Source organism: Vicugna pacos, chromosome 19 (assembly GCF_048564905.1).
Source record: "Vicugna pacos chromosome 19, VicPac4, whole genome shotgun sequence".
Lineage (NCBI taxonomy): Eukaryota > Metazoa > Chordata > Mammalia > Artiodactyla > Camelidae > Vicugna > Vicugna pacos.
The window spans coordinates 28,441,982-28,462,409 of record NC_133005.1 but is presented as its reverse complement, the minus strand read 5'-3'; the positions used below and the strand labels follow the sequence as shown (position 1 = coordinate 28,462,409).

At 39.7% G+C, this 20,428-nt stretch overlaps 1 protein-coding gene across 1 annotated transcript; it reads right to left on the bottom strand.

Annotated features, from left to right (window-relative positions):
- Positions 1-14,467: 14,467 nt before the first annotated feature.
- LOC140687276 (glycine cleavage system H protein, mitochondrial) lies at positions 14,468-15,036 on the bottom strand. Its single transcript, XM_072943589.1, has one exon. The coding sequence runs from the start codon at positions 15,026-15,028 to the stop codon at positions 14,507-14,509; it is 522 nt and encodes a 173-aa protein (XP_072799690.1). The 5' UTR covers positions 15,029-15,036; the 3' UTR covers positions 14,468-14,506.
- Between the last annotated feature and the right edge of the window lie 5,392 nt (positions 15,037-20,428).

Here is a 20,428-nt window from a genome sequence, read left to right as displayed (position 1 = left end):
ACCAGGGCAGCAGTGCGTGCATTGGTTCATTCGGTCCCCTGCTGTGACCCAGGGAAGGGAGCTTCAATTATTATCACTCCCTTAAAAAAAACCTGTTTATTGAAGCCTTACATGCCTGTGCAGAAAAGTCCACAAATAACAGCCTGATGAGTTTCCACAAACTGAATTCACCCATGAAACCTGCACTCAGGTTCAAAAAAATAGAACAATTGATACAACACCAAAAGCATAAGTGATAAAAGAGAAGACTGATAAATTGGGCTTCATAAACATTTGCTACTTCTGTGTTTCAAAGGCTACCATCCAGAAAGTGAAAAGACAACACACAGCATGGGGTAAATATTTGAAATCATCTCTCTGATAAGTCTAGTGTCCAGAATCTATAAAGATCCTTTACAATTCAATAATAAAAAGGCAAGTAACCAAGTTTAAAATAGGCAAAGGACTTGAATAGACATTTCTCCAAAAAAGATATACAGATGCTAATAAACAAATGAAAATATGGTCAACATATTTAGCCATTAAGAAATGAAAACAGAAACCACAGAGAGATGCCACTTCCCAGCAACCAGATAGCTATGATCAGTAAGACAGATAACAACAAGTGTGGGTGAGGATATGGAAAAATTGGAACCCTCGTATATTGCTGCTGGAAACATAAAATGTACAGCTGCTTTGGAAAACAGTTTGACAGCTCTTCAAAAACACAGAGTTAAACACAGAGTTAACTGATTCATCAATTCCACTCCTAGTGGAATCAGAGAAAAAACACATTATGTCCACACAAAAAGTTGAACACAAATACTCACAGAAGCATTATTCATAGTAGCTAAAAAGCAGAAACAACTTAAATGTCCACCAACTTATGAATGGATAAGTAAAATGTGGTACATCCATACAATGGAATATTATTCAGCTTTAAAAAGGAATAAAGTATTGATACATGCTACAACATGGATGAAACCTGAAAACATTTTCCTAAATGAAAAGGCCACATATTCCATGATTCCAATTTTATGACATGTCCAGAATAGACAAATAGAAAATAAATTAGTGGTTACCTAGAGTCAGGAGATGAGGGAGGGTGAAGTTGAGTTCAAGAGGATTAGGGTGACTTTTTTTTCTTTTCCTTTTTTTTAATTAAAAAAAATTTTAATAGAAGTATAGTTGATTTATGGTGTATTAGTTTCTGGTGAACAGCACAGTGATTCAGATATATATACATATATATATATATATATATATATATATATATATATATATATATATATACACACACACATATATATATTCTTTTTCATTATGGGGTACTATAAGCCACTGAATATAGTTCCTTGTACTGTACAGTAGGACCTTGTTGTTTATCTATTGTGTACATAGTAGTTTGTATCAGCCGATCTCAAACTCCCAATTTAACCCTCTTTCCCTCCTGGTAACCATGTGTTTGTTTTCTGTCTATGAGTCTCCATCTGTTTTGTAAATAAGTTCATTTGTGTCATTTTTTAGATTCCATTTATAAGTGATGTCATTTTCTTCTGACCGACTTACTTCACTTAGTATGATAATCTCTAGATCCACCCATGTTGCTGCAAATGACATTATTTCATTCTTTTTTATGGCTGAGTAGTGCTCCATTGTGTGTGTGTGTGTGTGTGTGTGTGTGTACCACCTTTTCTTTATCCATTCATTTGTTGATGGACATTTAGGTTGCTTCCATGTCTTGGCTATTGTAAAATGTGCTATGAACACTGGGATGTGTATGGCTTTTCAAATTAGAGTTTTCTCCAGATATATGCCCAGGAGTGGGATCACTCAATCATATGGTAGCTTTATTTTTAGTTTTTAAAGAACTTCCACACTGTTTTCCATAATGGCTGCACCAATTTACATTCCCACCAAGAGTGTAGGAGAGTTCCTTTTTCTCCACACCTTCTCCAAAGGGTGACTGCTAATGAGTATTTTCTTTGGGGGAATGATGAAAATGTTCTAACATAATATTATAATGGTTGCATAACTTGTATATATACTTAAAACCATTGAATTTTACACTTTAAATAAATGAACTTTGTGGTATGTAAATTATATCTCAATAAAGCTGTTAAAAAATAAAAAGATACTCCATGCCTTTTTTCATGCTGTTCTAATTCCTGGATTGCCTCTACCTTCTAGTTATCTGAATGCACCCCCCAAAAGGACAATTTCTAAGGCCCAACTCAAGTGCATTACAATGATTTCCTTGATCCATTCTCATCAGAAGCAATTTCTCTCTCCTCTGAACTCCCACATTAATTCAAGTCATTCACTCAGAGGTGATTTATAAGGCATCGATCATGTGTCTGGCTGGCACTTATTATATTTCACATGATTATTTAAGACCTGATTTCATCTCTGCTACTATATTGTAAGCTTTTGGAGGGAGGAGATTATATCTTGTTCCCTTCTGTGTACTCAGAACCCAGCCATGTGACTGGCACACAAAAGGCATTCAAGGAAGATATGTAGAATTCCTTCTACATTTCCTTTTTCTCATATCAGCCTCCTCCCAGGACATAGCTTCTCGGTGGAAGGTTCCAGGCCTGACGCATCCTTGTATTCCCCATAGAAATAGCCCAGTACTTAGTAGATATTTTTTGAGTAAACACAAAATGACTAAGTGATGAAGATGGCTTTAGTTTCCATCATAACTGTCCAGTGAAAGGTTTTGAAAGGAGGTGAGACTTACATCCATGTATGGAGGATGTGTAGGGATAAGTTAGGATTTTAAATCCAAATGGGAAACAGTAAGAAGGAAGGGATGTGATCTTGCAAATATCTGCATGGAACAGGAAACCATAAGAGATACCTAGAAGAATTAAAATGAGAATGAAACATAAGTTCTAGAAATAAAAATATAATAACTGAATCTTAAAACTCAATGATTAAGCTTGATCATGGATTAGACAGAGCTGAAGAGAGAATTAGTGAAGCAGAAGATAAATGATCTAGAATATAGCACAGAGAAATATGTAGATGTAAAATATAAAAGAGAAATTAGAAGGCATGGAAGATAGGGTGAGAAAGTGTAAAACAGCTTTATTAGGAATTTCAGAAGGATACAAAAGAGAATAAGAGGCAGACACAATAATTGAAGGGATAATGACTGAGAGCTCTCCAAAACTGATGACAGCTAATAATCCACAAATTCAGGAATCTCAACAAACCCCAAGCTAAACAATAAAGGTAAATCCATGTCTAAACACAAAATGGTAAAGCTAAAGAACATCAAAGACAAAGAGAAAAATCTAATGAGCATCCAGAGAATAAGAGAAATACCTTCAAAAGAATGACTGAGTGATGCTGAATTCCAAATAGCAACAGTCAGTGGAAGCCACGTGATGGTGAAATGATATCTTTGATGTGCCAAGAGGAAATACCTACCCAACTAAAATTCTATACTCACCAAAAAGTACCTGAAAAACAGGGCTTAAATGAAGACATTTTCAGATAAACAAAATCAGAGCTTTCTGCTCATATATTCCTCATTCAAGAAAATCCTAAAGGATATATTTCATGTAGTAGGAATATGAACCCTGACAGAGGGCTTGAGATGAAAGAAGGAATGAAAAGCAAAGAAACCGATAAATATATCTGCAGGTCTATTTGAACATTAGCTATACAAACAATAATATTAATGTCTTACAGAATTTCTTTCTCTCTTTTTTATTTGATAGATTTATAATATATGAAAACTATGCCATATACATCAAGGTAGCATTTCGGTGGCTGGAAAAAAATTAAAGGTACGACTGTGTAAAGTTAAATAATCATGTTGTAATTTCAGGGATAATATTTTAAAAAATAGAAACAATGTATAATCTCCACACTAGTGGAGAGAGGAAACAGAATTTTAAAAATCAATAAAATAGCACAAAAAGAATAGAAAAATAACATAGAAAGGGTGAGATAAAGCACAAAATAAGCTAGTGGATTTACACCCATATACATCAATATTGTTATTAAATATCAAAAAGCTAAATGCTTCAGTTAAAATACAAAGATCGATGTATAGCTTGGATTTGAAAAATCCAACTATATGTGGTTTGTAAGAGGCATATGGGAAACAGAGATATAAAAGGATGGAGAGATTTATGTAACTTATAAAAGAATGGTGGTGTAACTATATTAATATAAAATGTATTATTAAAAATATTACTAGAGATAAGAAGGGTGCTGTATAAGGGTAAAAGTGATTTTAATTTATAAACATATATAACTATTTTAATTTTGTATATACCTAATGACACAGTTTCAAACTATACAAAACAAAAATTGAGAGAACAATAAGGAGAAAAATACAAATTTAAATCATAATGAAAGATTTTAATATAGCTCTCTCAGTATTTGACAGAACATGGAGACAAAAAGTCAGCATGGATATAGAAGATGGATTTATCAGATAGGGATAGGTTGTGCTGCAATAACAAAAAAATCCAGTCTCAGTGGCTCAGTACAACAAAGGTTTATTTCTCACTTACACAAAGTCCAGTGGAGTCAGGCAGTTCTCAGGACAGTTCTCCTCCAGGCAGTGACCTGGACCAGTCTTTTCCCATCACATGCCTTTGCCATCTCAACATGTGGTTTCCACAACTGTACCTCAAGAAGATTGAGTGTGGAGGTAGCACACTGGCTCTTAAATGCCTTGGCCCAGAAGTTACACACACATCACTTCCATTCATATCTCTTTAGCCAGAACTGGTCACATGGTCTTTCCTATTCTAAGGGTACTGAGAAGTATAGTCTGCCTTTGTTTCCAGAAAAGAGAGGAAAACCAGGTAGGAATGAGCATTTATAGTCTCTATGCAGGGGATTTAAACCAAACGATGAACAAATTTGACCTAATAGACACATATAGCTAATTCGGTGTCCAACGTCTTATTTTCAAACACCTAAGATAATTTACAGAATGTAACTATAACCTGGGCTATAAAGCCAGTCTCACCAAATTTCAAAGAACTAAAATCATATGGAGCATATTACCTAACCAGCTAGTTCTTATAACTAAGGTATAAATCAATAATGAGAGATAATTAGAAATCTCCATAAGCTAGGAAATTTAAAAATACACTTCTAAATAACCCATGGGTTAAAGAAGAACCGACAAAGGAGGCAAGAAAATCTTTTGAATCAATTGATAACAAAGAAAACTCATATCAAAATTTGTAAGTGTAGATACATCAGTATGAAGAGGGAAATTTATAGTCTGACGTATGTCAGAGAGGAAAAGAAGCTGAAAATTGGTAAAATCAATATACACCCAAAGCAGTTATAAAAAGAATGTCAAAACAAACCCAGTAAAAGCAGGAAGAAGTAAACAATAAATGCAAAACCAGACATTAACAAAATAAGAAAGCAGAGATTAAAACAGAGCCAGAAGATGGTTCTTTGAAAAGACAGTAAAATGGACACATCTTTCAATGAAATTCGTCTAGAGAAAAACAGAACTGGCATCAAACAAAAACAAAAACAAAAGAGTTACGAATAAAAACTGGGACATCAATGCAGATCCTGCCAATATTAAAGAAAACAGAGGGTATTCTGAACAACTTTCAGTCAATACATTTGAAAGTTTCAGTGACATGAGACCAACCAACAACCTAGCAAGGTGTAATATACCAATTTTCACTCAAGACAAAAGAAAACCTAGAGAATCCTCTAACAATTAAGAACACTGAAAACCCCTTTCATTAAGAAAACTTCAAGTCTAGATGGCTTCACTGGTAAGTTCTATCCAATATTCAGAGAAGAAGCAATTTTGGTCTTCCAGAGAATAGAAAAACAGTAAACAATTCCCAGATCATCTCGTAAGACTAACATAACCCGTGTACCAAAACAGCACAAAGCCGTAGCAAGAAAAGAAAATTACAGGCCAATTTTACTTGTAAATCTAAATGAAAAATCCTTAATAAAGTATTAGCCATAAAAATCCATCAATATATAAAAGATTATCACAACCAAAGTGGGCTATTCCCAGGAACGCAAGGTTGATTTAACATTAGAAAATCTATTCATGCAATTCAGCACATAAACTGATGAAAGGACAAAAACTACATGGAGAAAACCACTTGATAAAAAAATTAATATTGGAGAGGGCAGGGTATAGCTCAGTGGTAGAGCACATGATTAGCATGCATGAGGTCCTGGGCTCAGTCCCCAGTATCTCCATTAAAAATAAACCTAGTTACCTATCCCCCCACACAAAATTAAAAATAAATAAAAGGTCTTGCAAAAAAAATTTGTGATGAGAACAAATTTTTTTAAATTTATATTTACTCACGATTTTAAAACTAAAAAATTATAATCTATAAAATTATGAACAGAAAGGAATTTCCATACTTTGATAAAGATTATGTCTGCAGCTAACATAATGAATGGTAAAATATTGCAGGCTTTCCTTTTGAGATCAGGAAGTTAAGGACGCCCACTGCACCCATTTTATTCAACATTTTACTGGCAGTCTTATCCAGTGTAGTGAGGCAAAATAAGAAATAACAGTCATCTTTGGAAAAGTTGTATTTGGAAAAGAAATAAAAGTCATCTTTCAAAGGTGCTATAATTAGCATGTATAGAGAAACGTCAAAATGATCTACAACTGTGTTATTTAAATTAACAAGAAAATTTAGCATTTTTATTAACTACAAAATAAACGTATTAAAAATATGTTTCTACATAACGACCTACTGAATTATCGAATGAAGCTGCAGAGGGAAGCCGGGAAGATTTATACTTGAGAGGCAAGAAGATCTTTTGAGCGTTCAAAGGTCAGTGGGTGCGAAGGGGTTACTCTGTGTGTGAGTGAGCTTTCCATAACTGGAAGGGTTCAAGCAGGGGCAGGACAGGATGGGCTGCATACAGCGGTGCTGGAGAAGGAAACTGGACTCATGGTGAGAGGCTGGTTCTCCCCAGGCTGGACCTCAGCTCTTCTCACAGTTAGCCCTGGGAGACAGCCTCTTTTCTTTCTTTTGGCGCCTCTCAAAATCAATTTAATCCTGGTCAAGTGGGTAAAACAAGCCAGGATCTAAGGTTCTGGAACATGTTTGTAATAATCCCTAATCTTATCTCTGTCCACCCCTATCTCCTAGGCGCTCCTTTCAGAGAAAACCCACAATGGTATTTCTCTTGCCCTCTCCTGTCCTACTCCACCCCACCAACTTATCTTCCAAGTTCAAGCTCTGTGGCGGAGCGCGCAGCTTCCCTGAGTGTGGTGGGTGTTGGCCTTGGAGCTTCAGGAACAAACTTGAGAGGGTTCACCCTGTTCGAAGCCTTCAAAGGCTCCCTACTGCCTAGAATGATGTTTGTTTCTTTTTTGTCTTTTTTTCCAACACACAGACCCCTTGGAGAAAGGCAAATCCTTCTTGCAAACAGCACCCTGGCATATCTACTATGTGCCCAGCCCTCTGCTATGGCTTTACAGGCTTAACTTCATTAAATCCCCATGATTGCCATGAGGTAGGACCTATTATTAGCTCCCCAGGTCACACACTAAATGGGGATTTGGGATTGGAACATTCTCAGTTCAGCCCACACATTCTGAAACACCATGCTATCTGGTCTGGTTTGGTTTGATTTTTGTAACTTTGTTTTCCAAGTCAAATTTGACATGCTCGCCTAAAGGCACAACATGGAAGAGTGGGAATGCTTTTACAGGGGGGCCTGGACTCCTCAACTCTCCCAGTTGATCCCCTAAAGTAGCTCCCCCCAAACCACTAAGCCACCAGATCCCCAATCCTCACCAGAGGGGCCCAGGAGGCAGAGCATATAAGTGTGCAGATGTTAGCGTCAGACGGTCCTGTGCTTTCCAGCTACCTGACCTAGAGCCTCAGTTTACTCACCTGCAAAATGGGGCTCATGGGCTTTTCTACTTCTGCAGGGTTATTTTGAGGATTAAATGAGATGGTGAATGTAGGGCTCATCACCCAAGAGGTGCTGCAAACATGTTGTCTGTGGTTACTGGCAGCCTCTGGGGTTTGGGGTAGCCCCTCAGCACCTCTCTCTGGACTTTCAACTTCAGAAGGTGCTGCCACCCAGGAAATGAGGCAGCCCTGATCCCTGCAGGGACATGGCCATAGAACCTCATTGGCTCTACCTGCTGCTGGAGGATCAGGGGCAGATGCCGGGAAATGAGGCTGTTAATAAATCTGTCAGTTTCCAGGATCCCACTCCATCCACAGTCCGGGGCCCCTGCTCTGACAGGCACTGCAGGAGGGCTGAGGCCCAGCTGGCAGCAGACCCAACTGTTGGCCGAGCTGCTAGATAACTCTGTAATGAACTGTCCCTCAAGCGGGAGGCATTAACCATGCTGCCTGGCCCCTGGGGTTAACTCTTCCCTTTCCAGGCCCAGGGAAGCTGAAAGCACATCTTGTGTGAGGGAGGGCTGTATGGATTACCTATTGCTGCCTAACAAGTTACCCCAAAATTCAGCAGCTGGAAATAAAAAATAACTATTAACTCTCAGTTTCTGTGGCTCAGGAGTCTGAAAATGGCTTAACTGGGTGGTTCTTCATCAAGATTTTCCAGATAGTGGCTATCCAGCTGTTGGCCTTGGTGGAAGTCAGGTCAAGGCTTGACTGGGGGAGGATCAGATTCCAACTCACTCGCACAGCTGTTGGCCGGCCTCCAAACAGCTGTGTCCAAGCTCACTCACACGGGCCTGTCCGCAAAGCTGCCTCACGTCAAGGCAGCTGGCTTTCCCCAGGCAAGTGATGAAGAGGAAGCAGGAGAAAGCAGCCAAGATGGGAGGCACAGCCCTTTCAGAACCCCACGTTTTTACCTGTCACTTCTGACATTTCCAATCTGTTAGTTGTCAGTCAGTAAGTCTAGCCCACACTCAGGAGGGAATTATACAAGGGTGGGAACCAGGAAGCAAGGGATCCCTGGTGGTCATCTCAGAGGCTGCCCATGTCATGGGGCTGCTGCCAGGACACACACATAGATCAGAGGCCTGGTGCACCTGCCCAGAGAGCCAGGCATTGGCCTCAACTCCTCATTCCATCTATTGCCAAACCCTGCTGATTCAAAGTCCTAACTAGCTCTCAAGTCTCACCACTCGCCATCTCTTGACTGTCATGGCTCCGCCCAGGCCCCCATCAAGTCTCACCTGGATGTCCTCACTCATCACCACCTGCTTGCTGGTCCCCCCCGCTGCATCTATTCTGCTCCCCTCAATCCCCTCATCCCTCCCACCATCACCTTCTGCTTCCCAACAGTATTCAGAGGAGTCTTTTCAAAACACAGATCTGACACTGTCTTGCCTTGCTGAGAATCCTTTGGAGGCTTTCCGAGATTCTTAGCATGAAGACCCAAGTCTTCTCTGTGGATGACAAGATTCTGCAGGGTCTGGCTCGCCCTGACCCTCAGCGGCCCCACCACACAGCAGTGCTGGCCCCTTTCAGTGCCTCGAACATGCCTTGTGCCCTCCCGGCACGGCCTTCGCACGTGACGTGCTTCCTGTGGAAACATTTTTCTCATCCCCTTCACTTAGTTAACTCCTCATCACCCTTGGGATCTCGGCTCAAGAGTCACTTCCTTGAAGAAGCTGTCCCTGTCCAGGCCTAACTAGGTTCAACTCACCTGTTGAAAACGCAACCTAGGGTCACAGCACTTTGCCAGGCCCACTGTGCCTTCACCTGACTGGTCGCTGTCTGTCTCCCCCGAGATTCTAAATGCTTGGTGGCAGGGACTGTATCTGGCTTTGCTAGCTGCATCCACAGTGCCTGTCACCTGTGGGTGTTTAAGAAACACATATTGAATTAAAAAAAAAATTAAAGTCCTTAGGCAGATGATAAAACTACAACTTTGAAACATAATTCTTTAGAATCACAGAACTCCAGGGCTGCAAAGGGCTCAGAAACCAGCCAGCCAGCCTCCTCAGAGGACACTGAGGCCCAGAGACAGGGGAGAACTGTCCAGGCTGCAGAGTGAGTGGGAACAGGGCAAGAGCCAGGCTCCTGTGTGACCCCTTCACCTGCCATTTCCCATCTGTCATAAGCCGCACTTACCTTCTGTCACCACCGAAACTTCACCACTGGCACCTGACGAATGCTAACAGATTATCTCCATCAGCCCTAAAACCTTGGCACAAAAACTCCAGAAGCTGCAAAGCCTCCTTTCTGGTAAACTCTTTTCTTAGCTCTGGAACTACCAGTTCCAAAAATGCAGAGTCAGTTCTGAAAACAGCCATTTCGCCCATATCAAGAATAAGGCTTGCTTTTGAAAATTCTCTGTTGTGGGTTCCTCCAAGCAGAGCCCTAGACCATCTGAGATGGCAGGGCCCTGAGATATTCTGGGCCAATTCCAGAAGGGGAAACTGAGGCCAGAGAAGGACAGAGAACTTCCCAAGGTCACCTAGGGAATCGGAGACAGGGCTGGGACCAGAACCTGGGCCCCCTCCACTCTCTGGCCAGTGCTCCTGTCTCTACAGCAGGCTGCAAGTAGCCAGACTGAATTAACCTCAAGGTACCTGCAAGCTCTGATCTGAGGCTAAGATTCTTCTAAGAACAGGGATTCATCCTCGGACTATAGTCAGCTTTGCAGACTCCTGTTGCAAGTCCTCAGCAGAGGCTGATTTTCTACATGCGAAAATGGCAATATAGCGTTCCAAAATAAAGTGGCATTCTAAGGACAAACTGATATTGGAAAATAATTCAAAACTGGGATCCAAATTAGTTGCCGACGTTTAAAAACGAAAATATTTTATTTGCAAATCCAGTTTTCCACATTCTCTTAGAAAAACTGAACAACCTGGCAATACTGACTCTCCCTTACGGCATGCGACACTTGGCTGAACTGCACAGTGCTGTCACACACTCGCCTGTCCACAGCTGGCCAAGTCACGTCCTTTCTATTGCCTTCCCAGGTCTTGAAGGCATTTGAGTTTGCAGCCCCTGTTCTATTGGACTTGAGAATCCCCTCTGTAACTATTCCCCAGATGAGGGGTAGCATGGGTACTGTTTGTTGCCTCCAGGGGCAGGGAGTTTGCTTCCAGTGTATTCCATGGCTGGTCAAGTGGATGGTGGAGGGGAGGGAGAGCTTGATTTGAACCATGGCTTATCTGAATCCATGTATAACAAGTCATGCTGTCTAATGAACTTTAATTACCTTGAAATGAGGACTCTCCATGCTTGTTTTGGCTGAGGCAGATAAGAAAGCCACTCTTGGGAATGACTTCATAGATTTCCAGGCCATCAGAATGAAATACAGATGCCATTGCATTCCGGGCAGACTAGGGGCCAGGTCTGGATGGTCCTTTTGAAGTTTCAAAGGCAACCCGTGCTCATATCCAACGAGGGTTTGGAGGTCTGTCTTCAGGTTCTTGAGCAATGTTAGCTGTCAGTTAAACTGCCTTCCTATGACCTTGCCAGGAGCTGTCACCACCAACCCATGTTTCATCATCCATTGGGGTGAGGGGGCTTACAGGCATCTCAGGCCGCTGAGTACCTCATCAGGAGGTCACCCAGGAAATCTGGGTAGACACTCTTGTACAGTGTCTTATAGAGTTCTTGGCGAGCTTCAGGCTTTGGAACTTTGAAAGCAATGGCTTTGTTCCTACCACACTTATCAGTAGTCAAATCTCAAAGCCAGTGGAAACACTGGAGTCCAGGACTGTTCCATCTGGGAGGGCCCTTGTATACTTCATCTCTTCTAACTCTCTGCCTTAACTAAGAAGCTCCCAAAGGCACCCCAGGCAAGGAGAGTCAGCCAGCCTTGGTGGGGCAGTGTCTTCTGGATAATGGGTCAGAAGCTCTCCCCATTTTTAACTCCTGCCTTCTGTTTTATCCTCAACGTAAGGACCGTTTTTCCTGCCTGTCTTCATCTACCTACACTGAGCACCACCACATTTACCGTCTCGTCTGCAGACTAAACTGTTCCAGGTCATCCTTCCTGGGAGGCCTTGATCTTGAGGCTTGGCCACTCTCCTGCAACTGGCCGGTGTCCCTCCTCAGCATCTTCTCACAACAGCTGTGACTGTAAGAGGACACAGGTCTTGCTCTATGACTCCCGGAGAAGAACAGCTGAGTCCAGCCAGCTGTCCCACATCCCAGGCTCACATGCCCAGAGTTTGCACGGATTGCTCCATATTAGTAAACAGCTTTTATTTATTTAACAAATACTCATGTAGCTCAGCTTACTTTAGCAATATTTATCAAATCCCCATAATGCTCAGCATTAAGAGCCTATTATCATCCAGGGTGTACAGATGATGAAACCAAGACACAGGGAAGTAAAGTCACTTGACCAAAATGCCAGTTAAGTGGGGAAATCGGGACTTAAACTCAGATCATTGGAGACTGGAACTAGTGCTCGCAACCACCCCTGTGCTGCCTCTCCATGCAGTTGTTAACGTTAAACACGAGGATGAAGATCTCCAGGGAGATATGGAAATACCAAGTGTTCCCGATATGTCAGCCTCACCCTGAGATGTGAAGAGACTTGTCTAAAGTCACTCCATTCATCACTGACGGAGTTGGGACTTCAACAGGGTTCCAAATTTAGGGCTCTTTGCTCTAACCTAGAGCATGCCAAGTGAACTAATCAGATTTAACTGAAGTGGAATCCTCCAGGGTGGCATCACAAAGATTCTATCCAGGGAAGTGAAATGGATTCTAACCTGGCTTTGAGCCCACATGTTTATCTAACAGGCCACAACTACCCACTGGGTTCCTGGCCAGGGAGAGAAGAATCACCCAACCTAGGCATCTGATAGTTTGAAAGTGCATATGTTAGGAGATACATGGAGACCACATTAATTCATAGCCCAACAATGCGCAAGTCATCATGGTCTCTGTTGGGCTGAAGTGTATATTACATTAATTCGGGGATGGGCAAACTTTTGTAAAGGGTCAGATAGTAAATATGTTGGGAAAGGCGGTGGTCCCGGAGACTGAAACATTTTCTTACAGGAAGATAAGGATGCTCACAGCCGACGCTGGACATACCACCTTGTTTGCAAATGTCTTTCCCCTGCTAACAGGCTTGATGTGCGTGTCTTTGTTCTGCTTAAGCGTGTGCATCATAAGGCACGTGGCCAACCCCACTGCTTATATCTATTCCTGGTGGGAGGGAATAGGGTCCTCTTCCTGCAGCACAAGAGGGGCGCGTGCAGATCATCTTCCTGCATCAGCTACAGGACAGGACCTGCTGGCCCTGGGGAACCAATGCTCACTATTAAAGTAGATCTTGTGCGGTCTCTTCTCCCTGTGAGTGAAGCATCTTTCTACCTAGTTGCCTAGGTGACCCATGTCTTTCTTGGTGACTCTGACACCTGAAACCACGCACTTTAAATTTCTTACTATCTCTGCCTTTTAATTGAGGCATTTAGATAATCCGTATTTAATGTGATAACTGATATGATCAGATATTAATGTATCATCTTGCTGTTTGCTTTCTACATGCATCAACTATTCTTGGCTCCATTTTTTTCTTCCCTTCTTTTGGAATAATTGAATAATTTTTCTGATTTCATTGCATCTCCGTTGTTTACTTACTAGCTACAACTCTGTTATTTCAGTGGTTGTTTTAGTTTTTTTAGTGTATATCTTTACCTTATCCCTTATCACATTATACCCTCAAGTGACATTATAACTTCATAAATACTATAAGATCCTTTTAATAATACTTCCATTTTTCTCCCTTCTGACTTTGTTATTGTTGTCATACATTTTGCTTTTTTGTATGTTATAAAACCCCAGTACATTATTATTTTTGTTTAAACAGTCAATAATCTTTTACAGACACTTAAATTATAAGAAAAAATTATATACTTCCCTGAGGAGTCATTTTTAGTGCTCTCCATTCCTTTGTGTAGATCCAGATTTCTATCCGATATCATTTTTCTTCAGTCTAAAAAACTTCCTTTAATATTTTTTATCATTCAGTTCTAGTGGTGATGAATTATTTCAGCTTTTGTTGCTTTTTTTTTTAAGAAGATGAATATTTTATTAAACTGTTTCTTATTTTCCTGCAAGGCTGTTGCTTCATTGTATAAAAATAGCACCAGCAAACACAGAATATTGCAAAATTAAGATAGTACTGTTTGTTCTTCATCTGACACTGTACAACTAACAAAAACTTTTCTCTATTGCCAGTTATTTCCAGTGGGAAGATCATTAAGTATTTTCACCCCAAATCCGGGGATGTATGTAAGCAAGTTACAATATTATATAAGGCTTAAGACGACAATGTTACCCTTCAATTACATACTTTTTATAACTATAACTAGTTTTTACCACAGATAATTTCAGAAATTCTGAATGTTATAACTCGAGCCTAGCCTAAAAATCACAGGGTGCTTTGAAAAAGCATAGTATTTATCTGATGCTGTTAGTTAAGGGGTATTTTTCTTCTGGTAACATTGTTGCAAGTAGTTTCTTTTACTAAAAGCTGCTTTTTAAAAATCTTCTATCCACCACTAATTTAAGACAACTATGCTAGATTAAGTTGTTTCAAACTAGTTTATTTAAGGGTTCCATTTTCACTCTTCAATAGATTTTATGTATTTCTCATATGCTTCTTCACTCATTAGTTCATCTAGTTCTGAAGGATTACTGAGTGTCATCTTGATCAGCCAACCATCTTCATAACAAGATTTGTTGACAAGTCCTGGATTTTCTGCTAGAGCTTCATTAATTTCAGTAACTTCTCCAGATACAGGAGAATAGAGTTCACTAGCAGCTTTCACACTTTCCAAAGCACCAAACTCCTCTTGTTTGTTCAATTTTGTCCCAACTTCAGGCAGACTACAGTAAACAACATCTCCTAAAGCTTCCTGTGCAAAATTGCTGATTCCCACTGTTCCAACACCGTTTTCTGTCGTTATCCATTCATGTTTGTCTGTGAATTTACGCACGGAGAGCAGAGCCGGGCCGGTGCGCAGCGTCCGGACGGCGCCCGCCCGCAGCCCCCAAGGCCGCGGCAGGCAGGGTGTGGCGGGCGCAGAGACGGCGCGCAGGCTGCAGACTGCGGCCCGCGCGCTCCGCGCCGCTAGCAGCGCCATGTTCGCAGGAGTGCCAGCTTTTGTTGCTTTGAGAAAGTTTTTCTTTCACCTTCATTTTTTTCTTCTTCTCTTTTTAAATTAAAAATTGACTTACAAAATTAACTTAGTTTCAGCATAGTGACAACATTTTTAAACATTATAAAATGATCATCACAATAAGTCTAGTTACCACCTGTCACCACACACAGTTATTCCGATATTATTGACTATACTCCCTATGCTGTACAATACATCCCATGGCTTATTTATAATTGGAAGTTTGTCCTCTTAATCTCCCTCACCGATTTCATCCATTCCCCCAACCACCTTTCCGTCTGGCAACCACCAGTTTGACCTCTGTATCTATGAGTCTGTTTCTGTTTTGTTATGCTTGCTTTGTTTTTTAAATTCCACATATAAGTGAAATCATATGTGTTTGTCTTTCTCTGTCTGACTTATTTCACTTAGCATAATGCCCTCTAGGTCCACCCATGTTGTCACAAATGGCAAGATCTCATTCTTTTTTAGAGCTGAGTAATATTTCATTATACATCTATATCCCATCTTCTTTATCCATTCACCCATTGATGGTCACTTAGGTTACTTCTATATCTTGGCTGTTGTAAATAATGCTGCAATGAGCATAGAGAGGGGTGCGTATATCTTTTCAAATTAGTGTTTTTGTTTTCTTCAGAAAAATATCCAGAAGTAGAATTGCTGGATCACATGGCAGTTCTATCTTTATTTTCTTGAGGAAACTTCATACTGTTTTCCATGGTGGCTGCACCAATTTACATTCTCACCAACAGGGCACAAGGGTTCTGTTTTCTCCGACTCCCCACCAACCTTTGTTATTTGTTGTTGTTGTTTTTCTTTTTGACGACAGCCATTCTGACAGGTGTGAGGTGACATCTCCTTGTGGTTTGATTTGCATTTCCCTGATGATTGGTGATGTTGAGCACCTTTCATGTGTCTGTTGCCCAATTGTGTGTCTTCTTTGGAAAAAAGATCTATTCAGGTCTGCTGCCCATTTTGTAATAGGTTTTTTTTTTTTTATATTGAGCTGTATATTTTGGATATTAACCCCCTTTTTGCTATAATGTTTGCAAATATCTTCTTCCATTCAGGTATTTTTAAAAATGTCCTCAGCAATCCATTGGTTGTTTAGTAGCATATTGTTTAGCCTCCATGTGTTTGTGTTTTATGTAGTTTTCTTTTTCCTTATAGTTGATTTCTAGTCTCATAATCACGGTCAGCAAAGATGCCTGGTATGATTTCAATCTATTTAAATTTACTGGGTTTGTGACCCAGCATGTGTTCTCTTCTGAAGAATGTTCCATATGCACTTGAAAAGAATGTCTATTTTGCTGCTTTTAGATGGAATGTTCTCTCTCTATGTATATCTATTAAGTAAATCTGGTCTAATGTGTCGGTCAAGGACAGTGTCTTATTGATTTTCTGTCTGGATGATCTGTCCATGGATGTAAGTGGGGTGTTAACGTCCCCTACCATTATTGTGTTACTGTCAATTTCTCCCTTTCTGTTTGCTATGATTTGCTGTATGTATTTAGGTACTCTTATGTTAGGTGCATATATATTTAAAATCGTTATATCTTTTCATTGTTCCTTTTTTCATTATATAATGTCCTTCTTTATCTCTTGTTACAGACTTTGTTTTAAAGGCTATTTTATCTAAGCATTGCTACTCAAGCTTTCTTTTACTTTCTGTTTGCATAGAATCCATTTTTTCATCCTCTCACTTTCAGTCTGTGTTGAGTCTTTAGATCTAAAGTGAGTCTTTTGTAGGTGGCATATACATGGGTCTTTTTTTTTTTTAATTCATTCAGCTACTCTGTGTCTTCCATTGGAGCATTTAGTCCATTTACCATTTAAAGTAATTGATAGGTATGTACTTGAGGCTATTTTGTTCATTGTCTTCTGGTTGTTTCTATAGTTCCTTTCTGTTCCTCTCTTCTTTTGCTCTCTTCTTTTGTGATTTAATGACAATCTTTAGTGCTATGTTTGGATTCCTTTCTCTTTGTGTGTGTGTGTGTGTGTGTATCTATTACACATTTTTGGCTTGTGGCTACCATGCGGTTCATATAAAACTATACATACCTATATATATACACACACATATATATTGTATGTATCTCTTAAGTTCAAACACATTCTAACAACCAAGCATTTTTATTCCCCCAGCCCACGTTAAATGCTTTTGACATCATATTTTACACCTTTTTGTTTTGTGCATCCCTTAACTACTTGTCATAGATATAGATGATTTACTACTTTTGACTTTTAACCTTCCCACTAGCTTCATAAGTGATCGATCTACCACCTTTACTGAATGTTTTCCTGTACCAATGAGATTTTTCCTTTTTAATTTTCATATGTCTAGTTGTAGTATTATCTCTTCTGCTTAGAGAAGTCCCTTTAACATTTCTTGTCAAGTCAGTTTAGTGGTGCTGGACTATTTTTGCTTTTGCTTGTCTGTGAAACTCTTGGTCACTCTTTCAAATCTGAATGACAGCCTTGCTGGGTAGAGTATTCTTCCTTGTAGGTTTTTTCCTTTCATCACTTTAAATATATCGTGGTACTTCTTTTTGACCTGCAAAGTTTCTGCTGAAAAGTCAGCTGATAGTTTAATGGGAGTTCCCTTCTATGTAACTAGTTGCTTTTCTGTTGCTGCTTTTAAGAGTCTCTCTTTGTCTTTAATTTTTTGCCAGTTTAATTATAATGTGTCTTGTGGATCTTTTTGGGTTCATTTGGTTTAGTCATTTAAGAGAGGACTCTATTTCCTACAGCCCTCTAGCTCTCCTGTAAAATCAGACATTCTGGCCTTCAAAATCAGACATTCTGGGGGCTTACCTTCTTGGTGCTGGACCCCTAGGCTGGGGAGCCTGATGTGGGGCTCAGACCCCTCGGCTCCTAAGGAAGAGCCCCTGCAAATGTGATTATCCTCCCAATTGTGGGTCACCTACCTGGGGGTGTGGGTCCTGACTATACTGCATCTTCACCCCATCCTACCCATCTTGTTGCCTGTGGGAGGAGGTGAGCTCAGGGTCTTCCTACTCTGCCATCTTGGCCACACCCCCATTCATTTTTGAAAGACATTTTTGATAAATATAGAATTCTAATTATTTTTCTTTTCCCATTCAACACTGTAACGATGTCATGCCATTCCTTTTTGGCTTGCATAGTTTATGACAAGAAGTCTGCTGCTACTCTGATCTGTATTCTTCTGTATATGTTTCTTTTTATTCATTATCAGTGGTTTAGCAATTTGACTATGACGTGTCTTGGGATGTAATTTTTTTTTCATGTTTATCCTGCTTGAGGACACTGAGTTTCTTGGACCTATGCCTCTATCATTTTCATCATATTTGAGGAATGGCCATTATTTCTTCAAATATTTTTTCTGTCTCTTTCTCTCTTTCCTCTCCTGGTACATATTTTTTACACTTGGTATTGTTTCATAGGCTACACCGTTCATTCTTTTCTGACACTTTCTCTTTGTGCTTCATTTTGAATAATGTTTTATTTCTATGCCTGTAATTTCACTGATCTGTTCTGCTGCAAATTCTCATTTCTTCTGCTGGTAACCCCATTCAGTTTAATTTCTATGCATCTTCTCCAAAAATTTGATTTGGATTTTAAAAAAAATATGTATCATGTGTCTTTCCTCATTATATTCATGGCTTCCTTTATATCCTTAAGTATTTATAATATTATTTAAGTTCTTTTCAGCTAATTCTATCGTTTGTGTCATTCTGGATCTATTGAATTATTTTTCTCCTGTTTCTGATCATATTTTTCTACTTCTTTTCATGCCTGGTGATTTTGTTGTTGTTGTTGGATGCCAAACATAATAGATTTTATGTTGTTTAGTGTTGAGTTTTGTGTATTTTTTTAAATGATGCTGGACTTTGTTCTGCCAAGCAGTTACATCACTTGCAGATCAGTTTCAGGATTAATATTAAGCTTGTTTTATGGCAAGCTAAAAGCAGTCTTTACTCTAGGACTACTCTGCCTGTCACTACAAAGGCATAACCTTCTTAAGATTTTATCCAACACACTGTATTACAAGGTCTCTTTATCCTGGCTAGCAGACACTTCAAATATCCCTAGACCTCTGTGAGCCCTTGGAATTACTTGAGCTGCTTCCTTCTATTTTTTCTTTCTCTGGTTGCATGGAGTTTCATCCCACACGTCCTAATCAGAACTCACCTAAGGATCAAGGGAACCCTTGCGGATTTTCTGAGCTCTGTCTCTGTGCAGCTACCTCCTCTCTGTTGTTTTTCCCTGTAAATTTTAGCTGCCTCAGCCTTCCTGAACTCTGATCTCGGTGTCCTCAATTCAGTGATACAGTGGGCCTCTGGTTCCACATCTCTGTGCTGAAGATTTGAAACATCCTAAATGAATAAGGTGAGCCATCACCTCTACCTGTGCTTCCTTCTCTCAGGGATTCACAGCCCTGTGCTTCCTGACATCCAATGTCTGAAAATACTTGTTTTATATATTTTGTCTGCTTTTCTAGTTGTTTATGATGGAGGGCAAGTTCCATAGCACTTAATCCTTCCTGGGTGGAACTGAAAATCCCTACCCTAGTTGTTTTCACCATTGGTTTATGCTTCAAAATATCATTTAACGAATAGACGGTGACTTCATTAAAAGTTGTTAGAGACAGTTTAAGAAAATTGTGTTTGGCGTTAGTTCATGAGTATTTTTGAGTTTTACAGTTCTACCAGGAAGTCAGGCTCTGTCAAGATTTTATGAAAAGTCGAACTGGGAAAAGGTTGACCCGAATTGATCAAGACACAATCCATTACTTAATCTTTAAATTCACCTTTAAAAGTGTTTAAGATTTTGACAGTGGTGCCAAGACCGTTCAAGGTGAAAGAGTAATCTCTTCAACAAATGGTGCTGGGTGAGATAACTGCATATCCACGTGCAAGAATGAGGCTGAACCCTTACATCACACCGTATGCAAAACTTAACTTAAAAATGTACCAGTTACCTCAGTGTAAGAGCTAAAATTATAAAATCCTAGAAGAAAACATAGGAATAAACTTTCATGACATTGGATTTGGCAATGTTTACTTAAATATGACACAAAAGCACAAGCACCATAAGAAAAAAATAGATAATAGAATTCATCAAAAATTAAAATTTATGTACATCAAAGGACACTATCAAGAGAGTGAAAAGATACCTATATCATAGGAGAAAATATCTGCAAATTATGTATCTGGTAAGGATCTAGTATCCAAAATACATAAAGAACTTTTACAATTCAACAACAACAGAGGTAACCCAATTCAAAAATGGGCAAAGGACTTGAATAGACATTTCTCCAGAGAAGATCTATAAATGGGCAGTAAGCACATGAAAAGATGCTCAATGTCATTAGGAAAATGC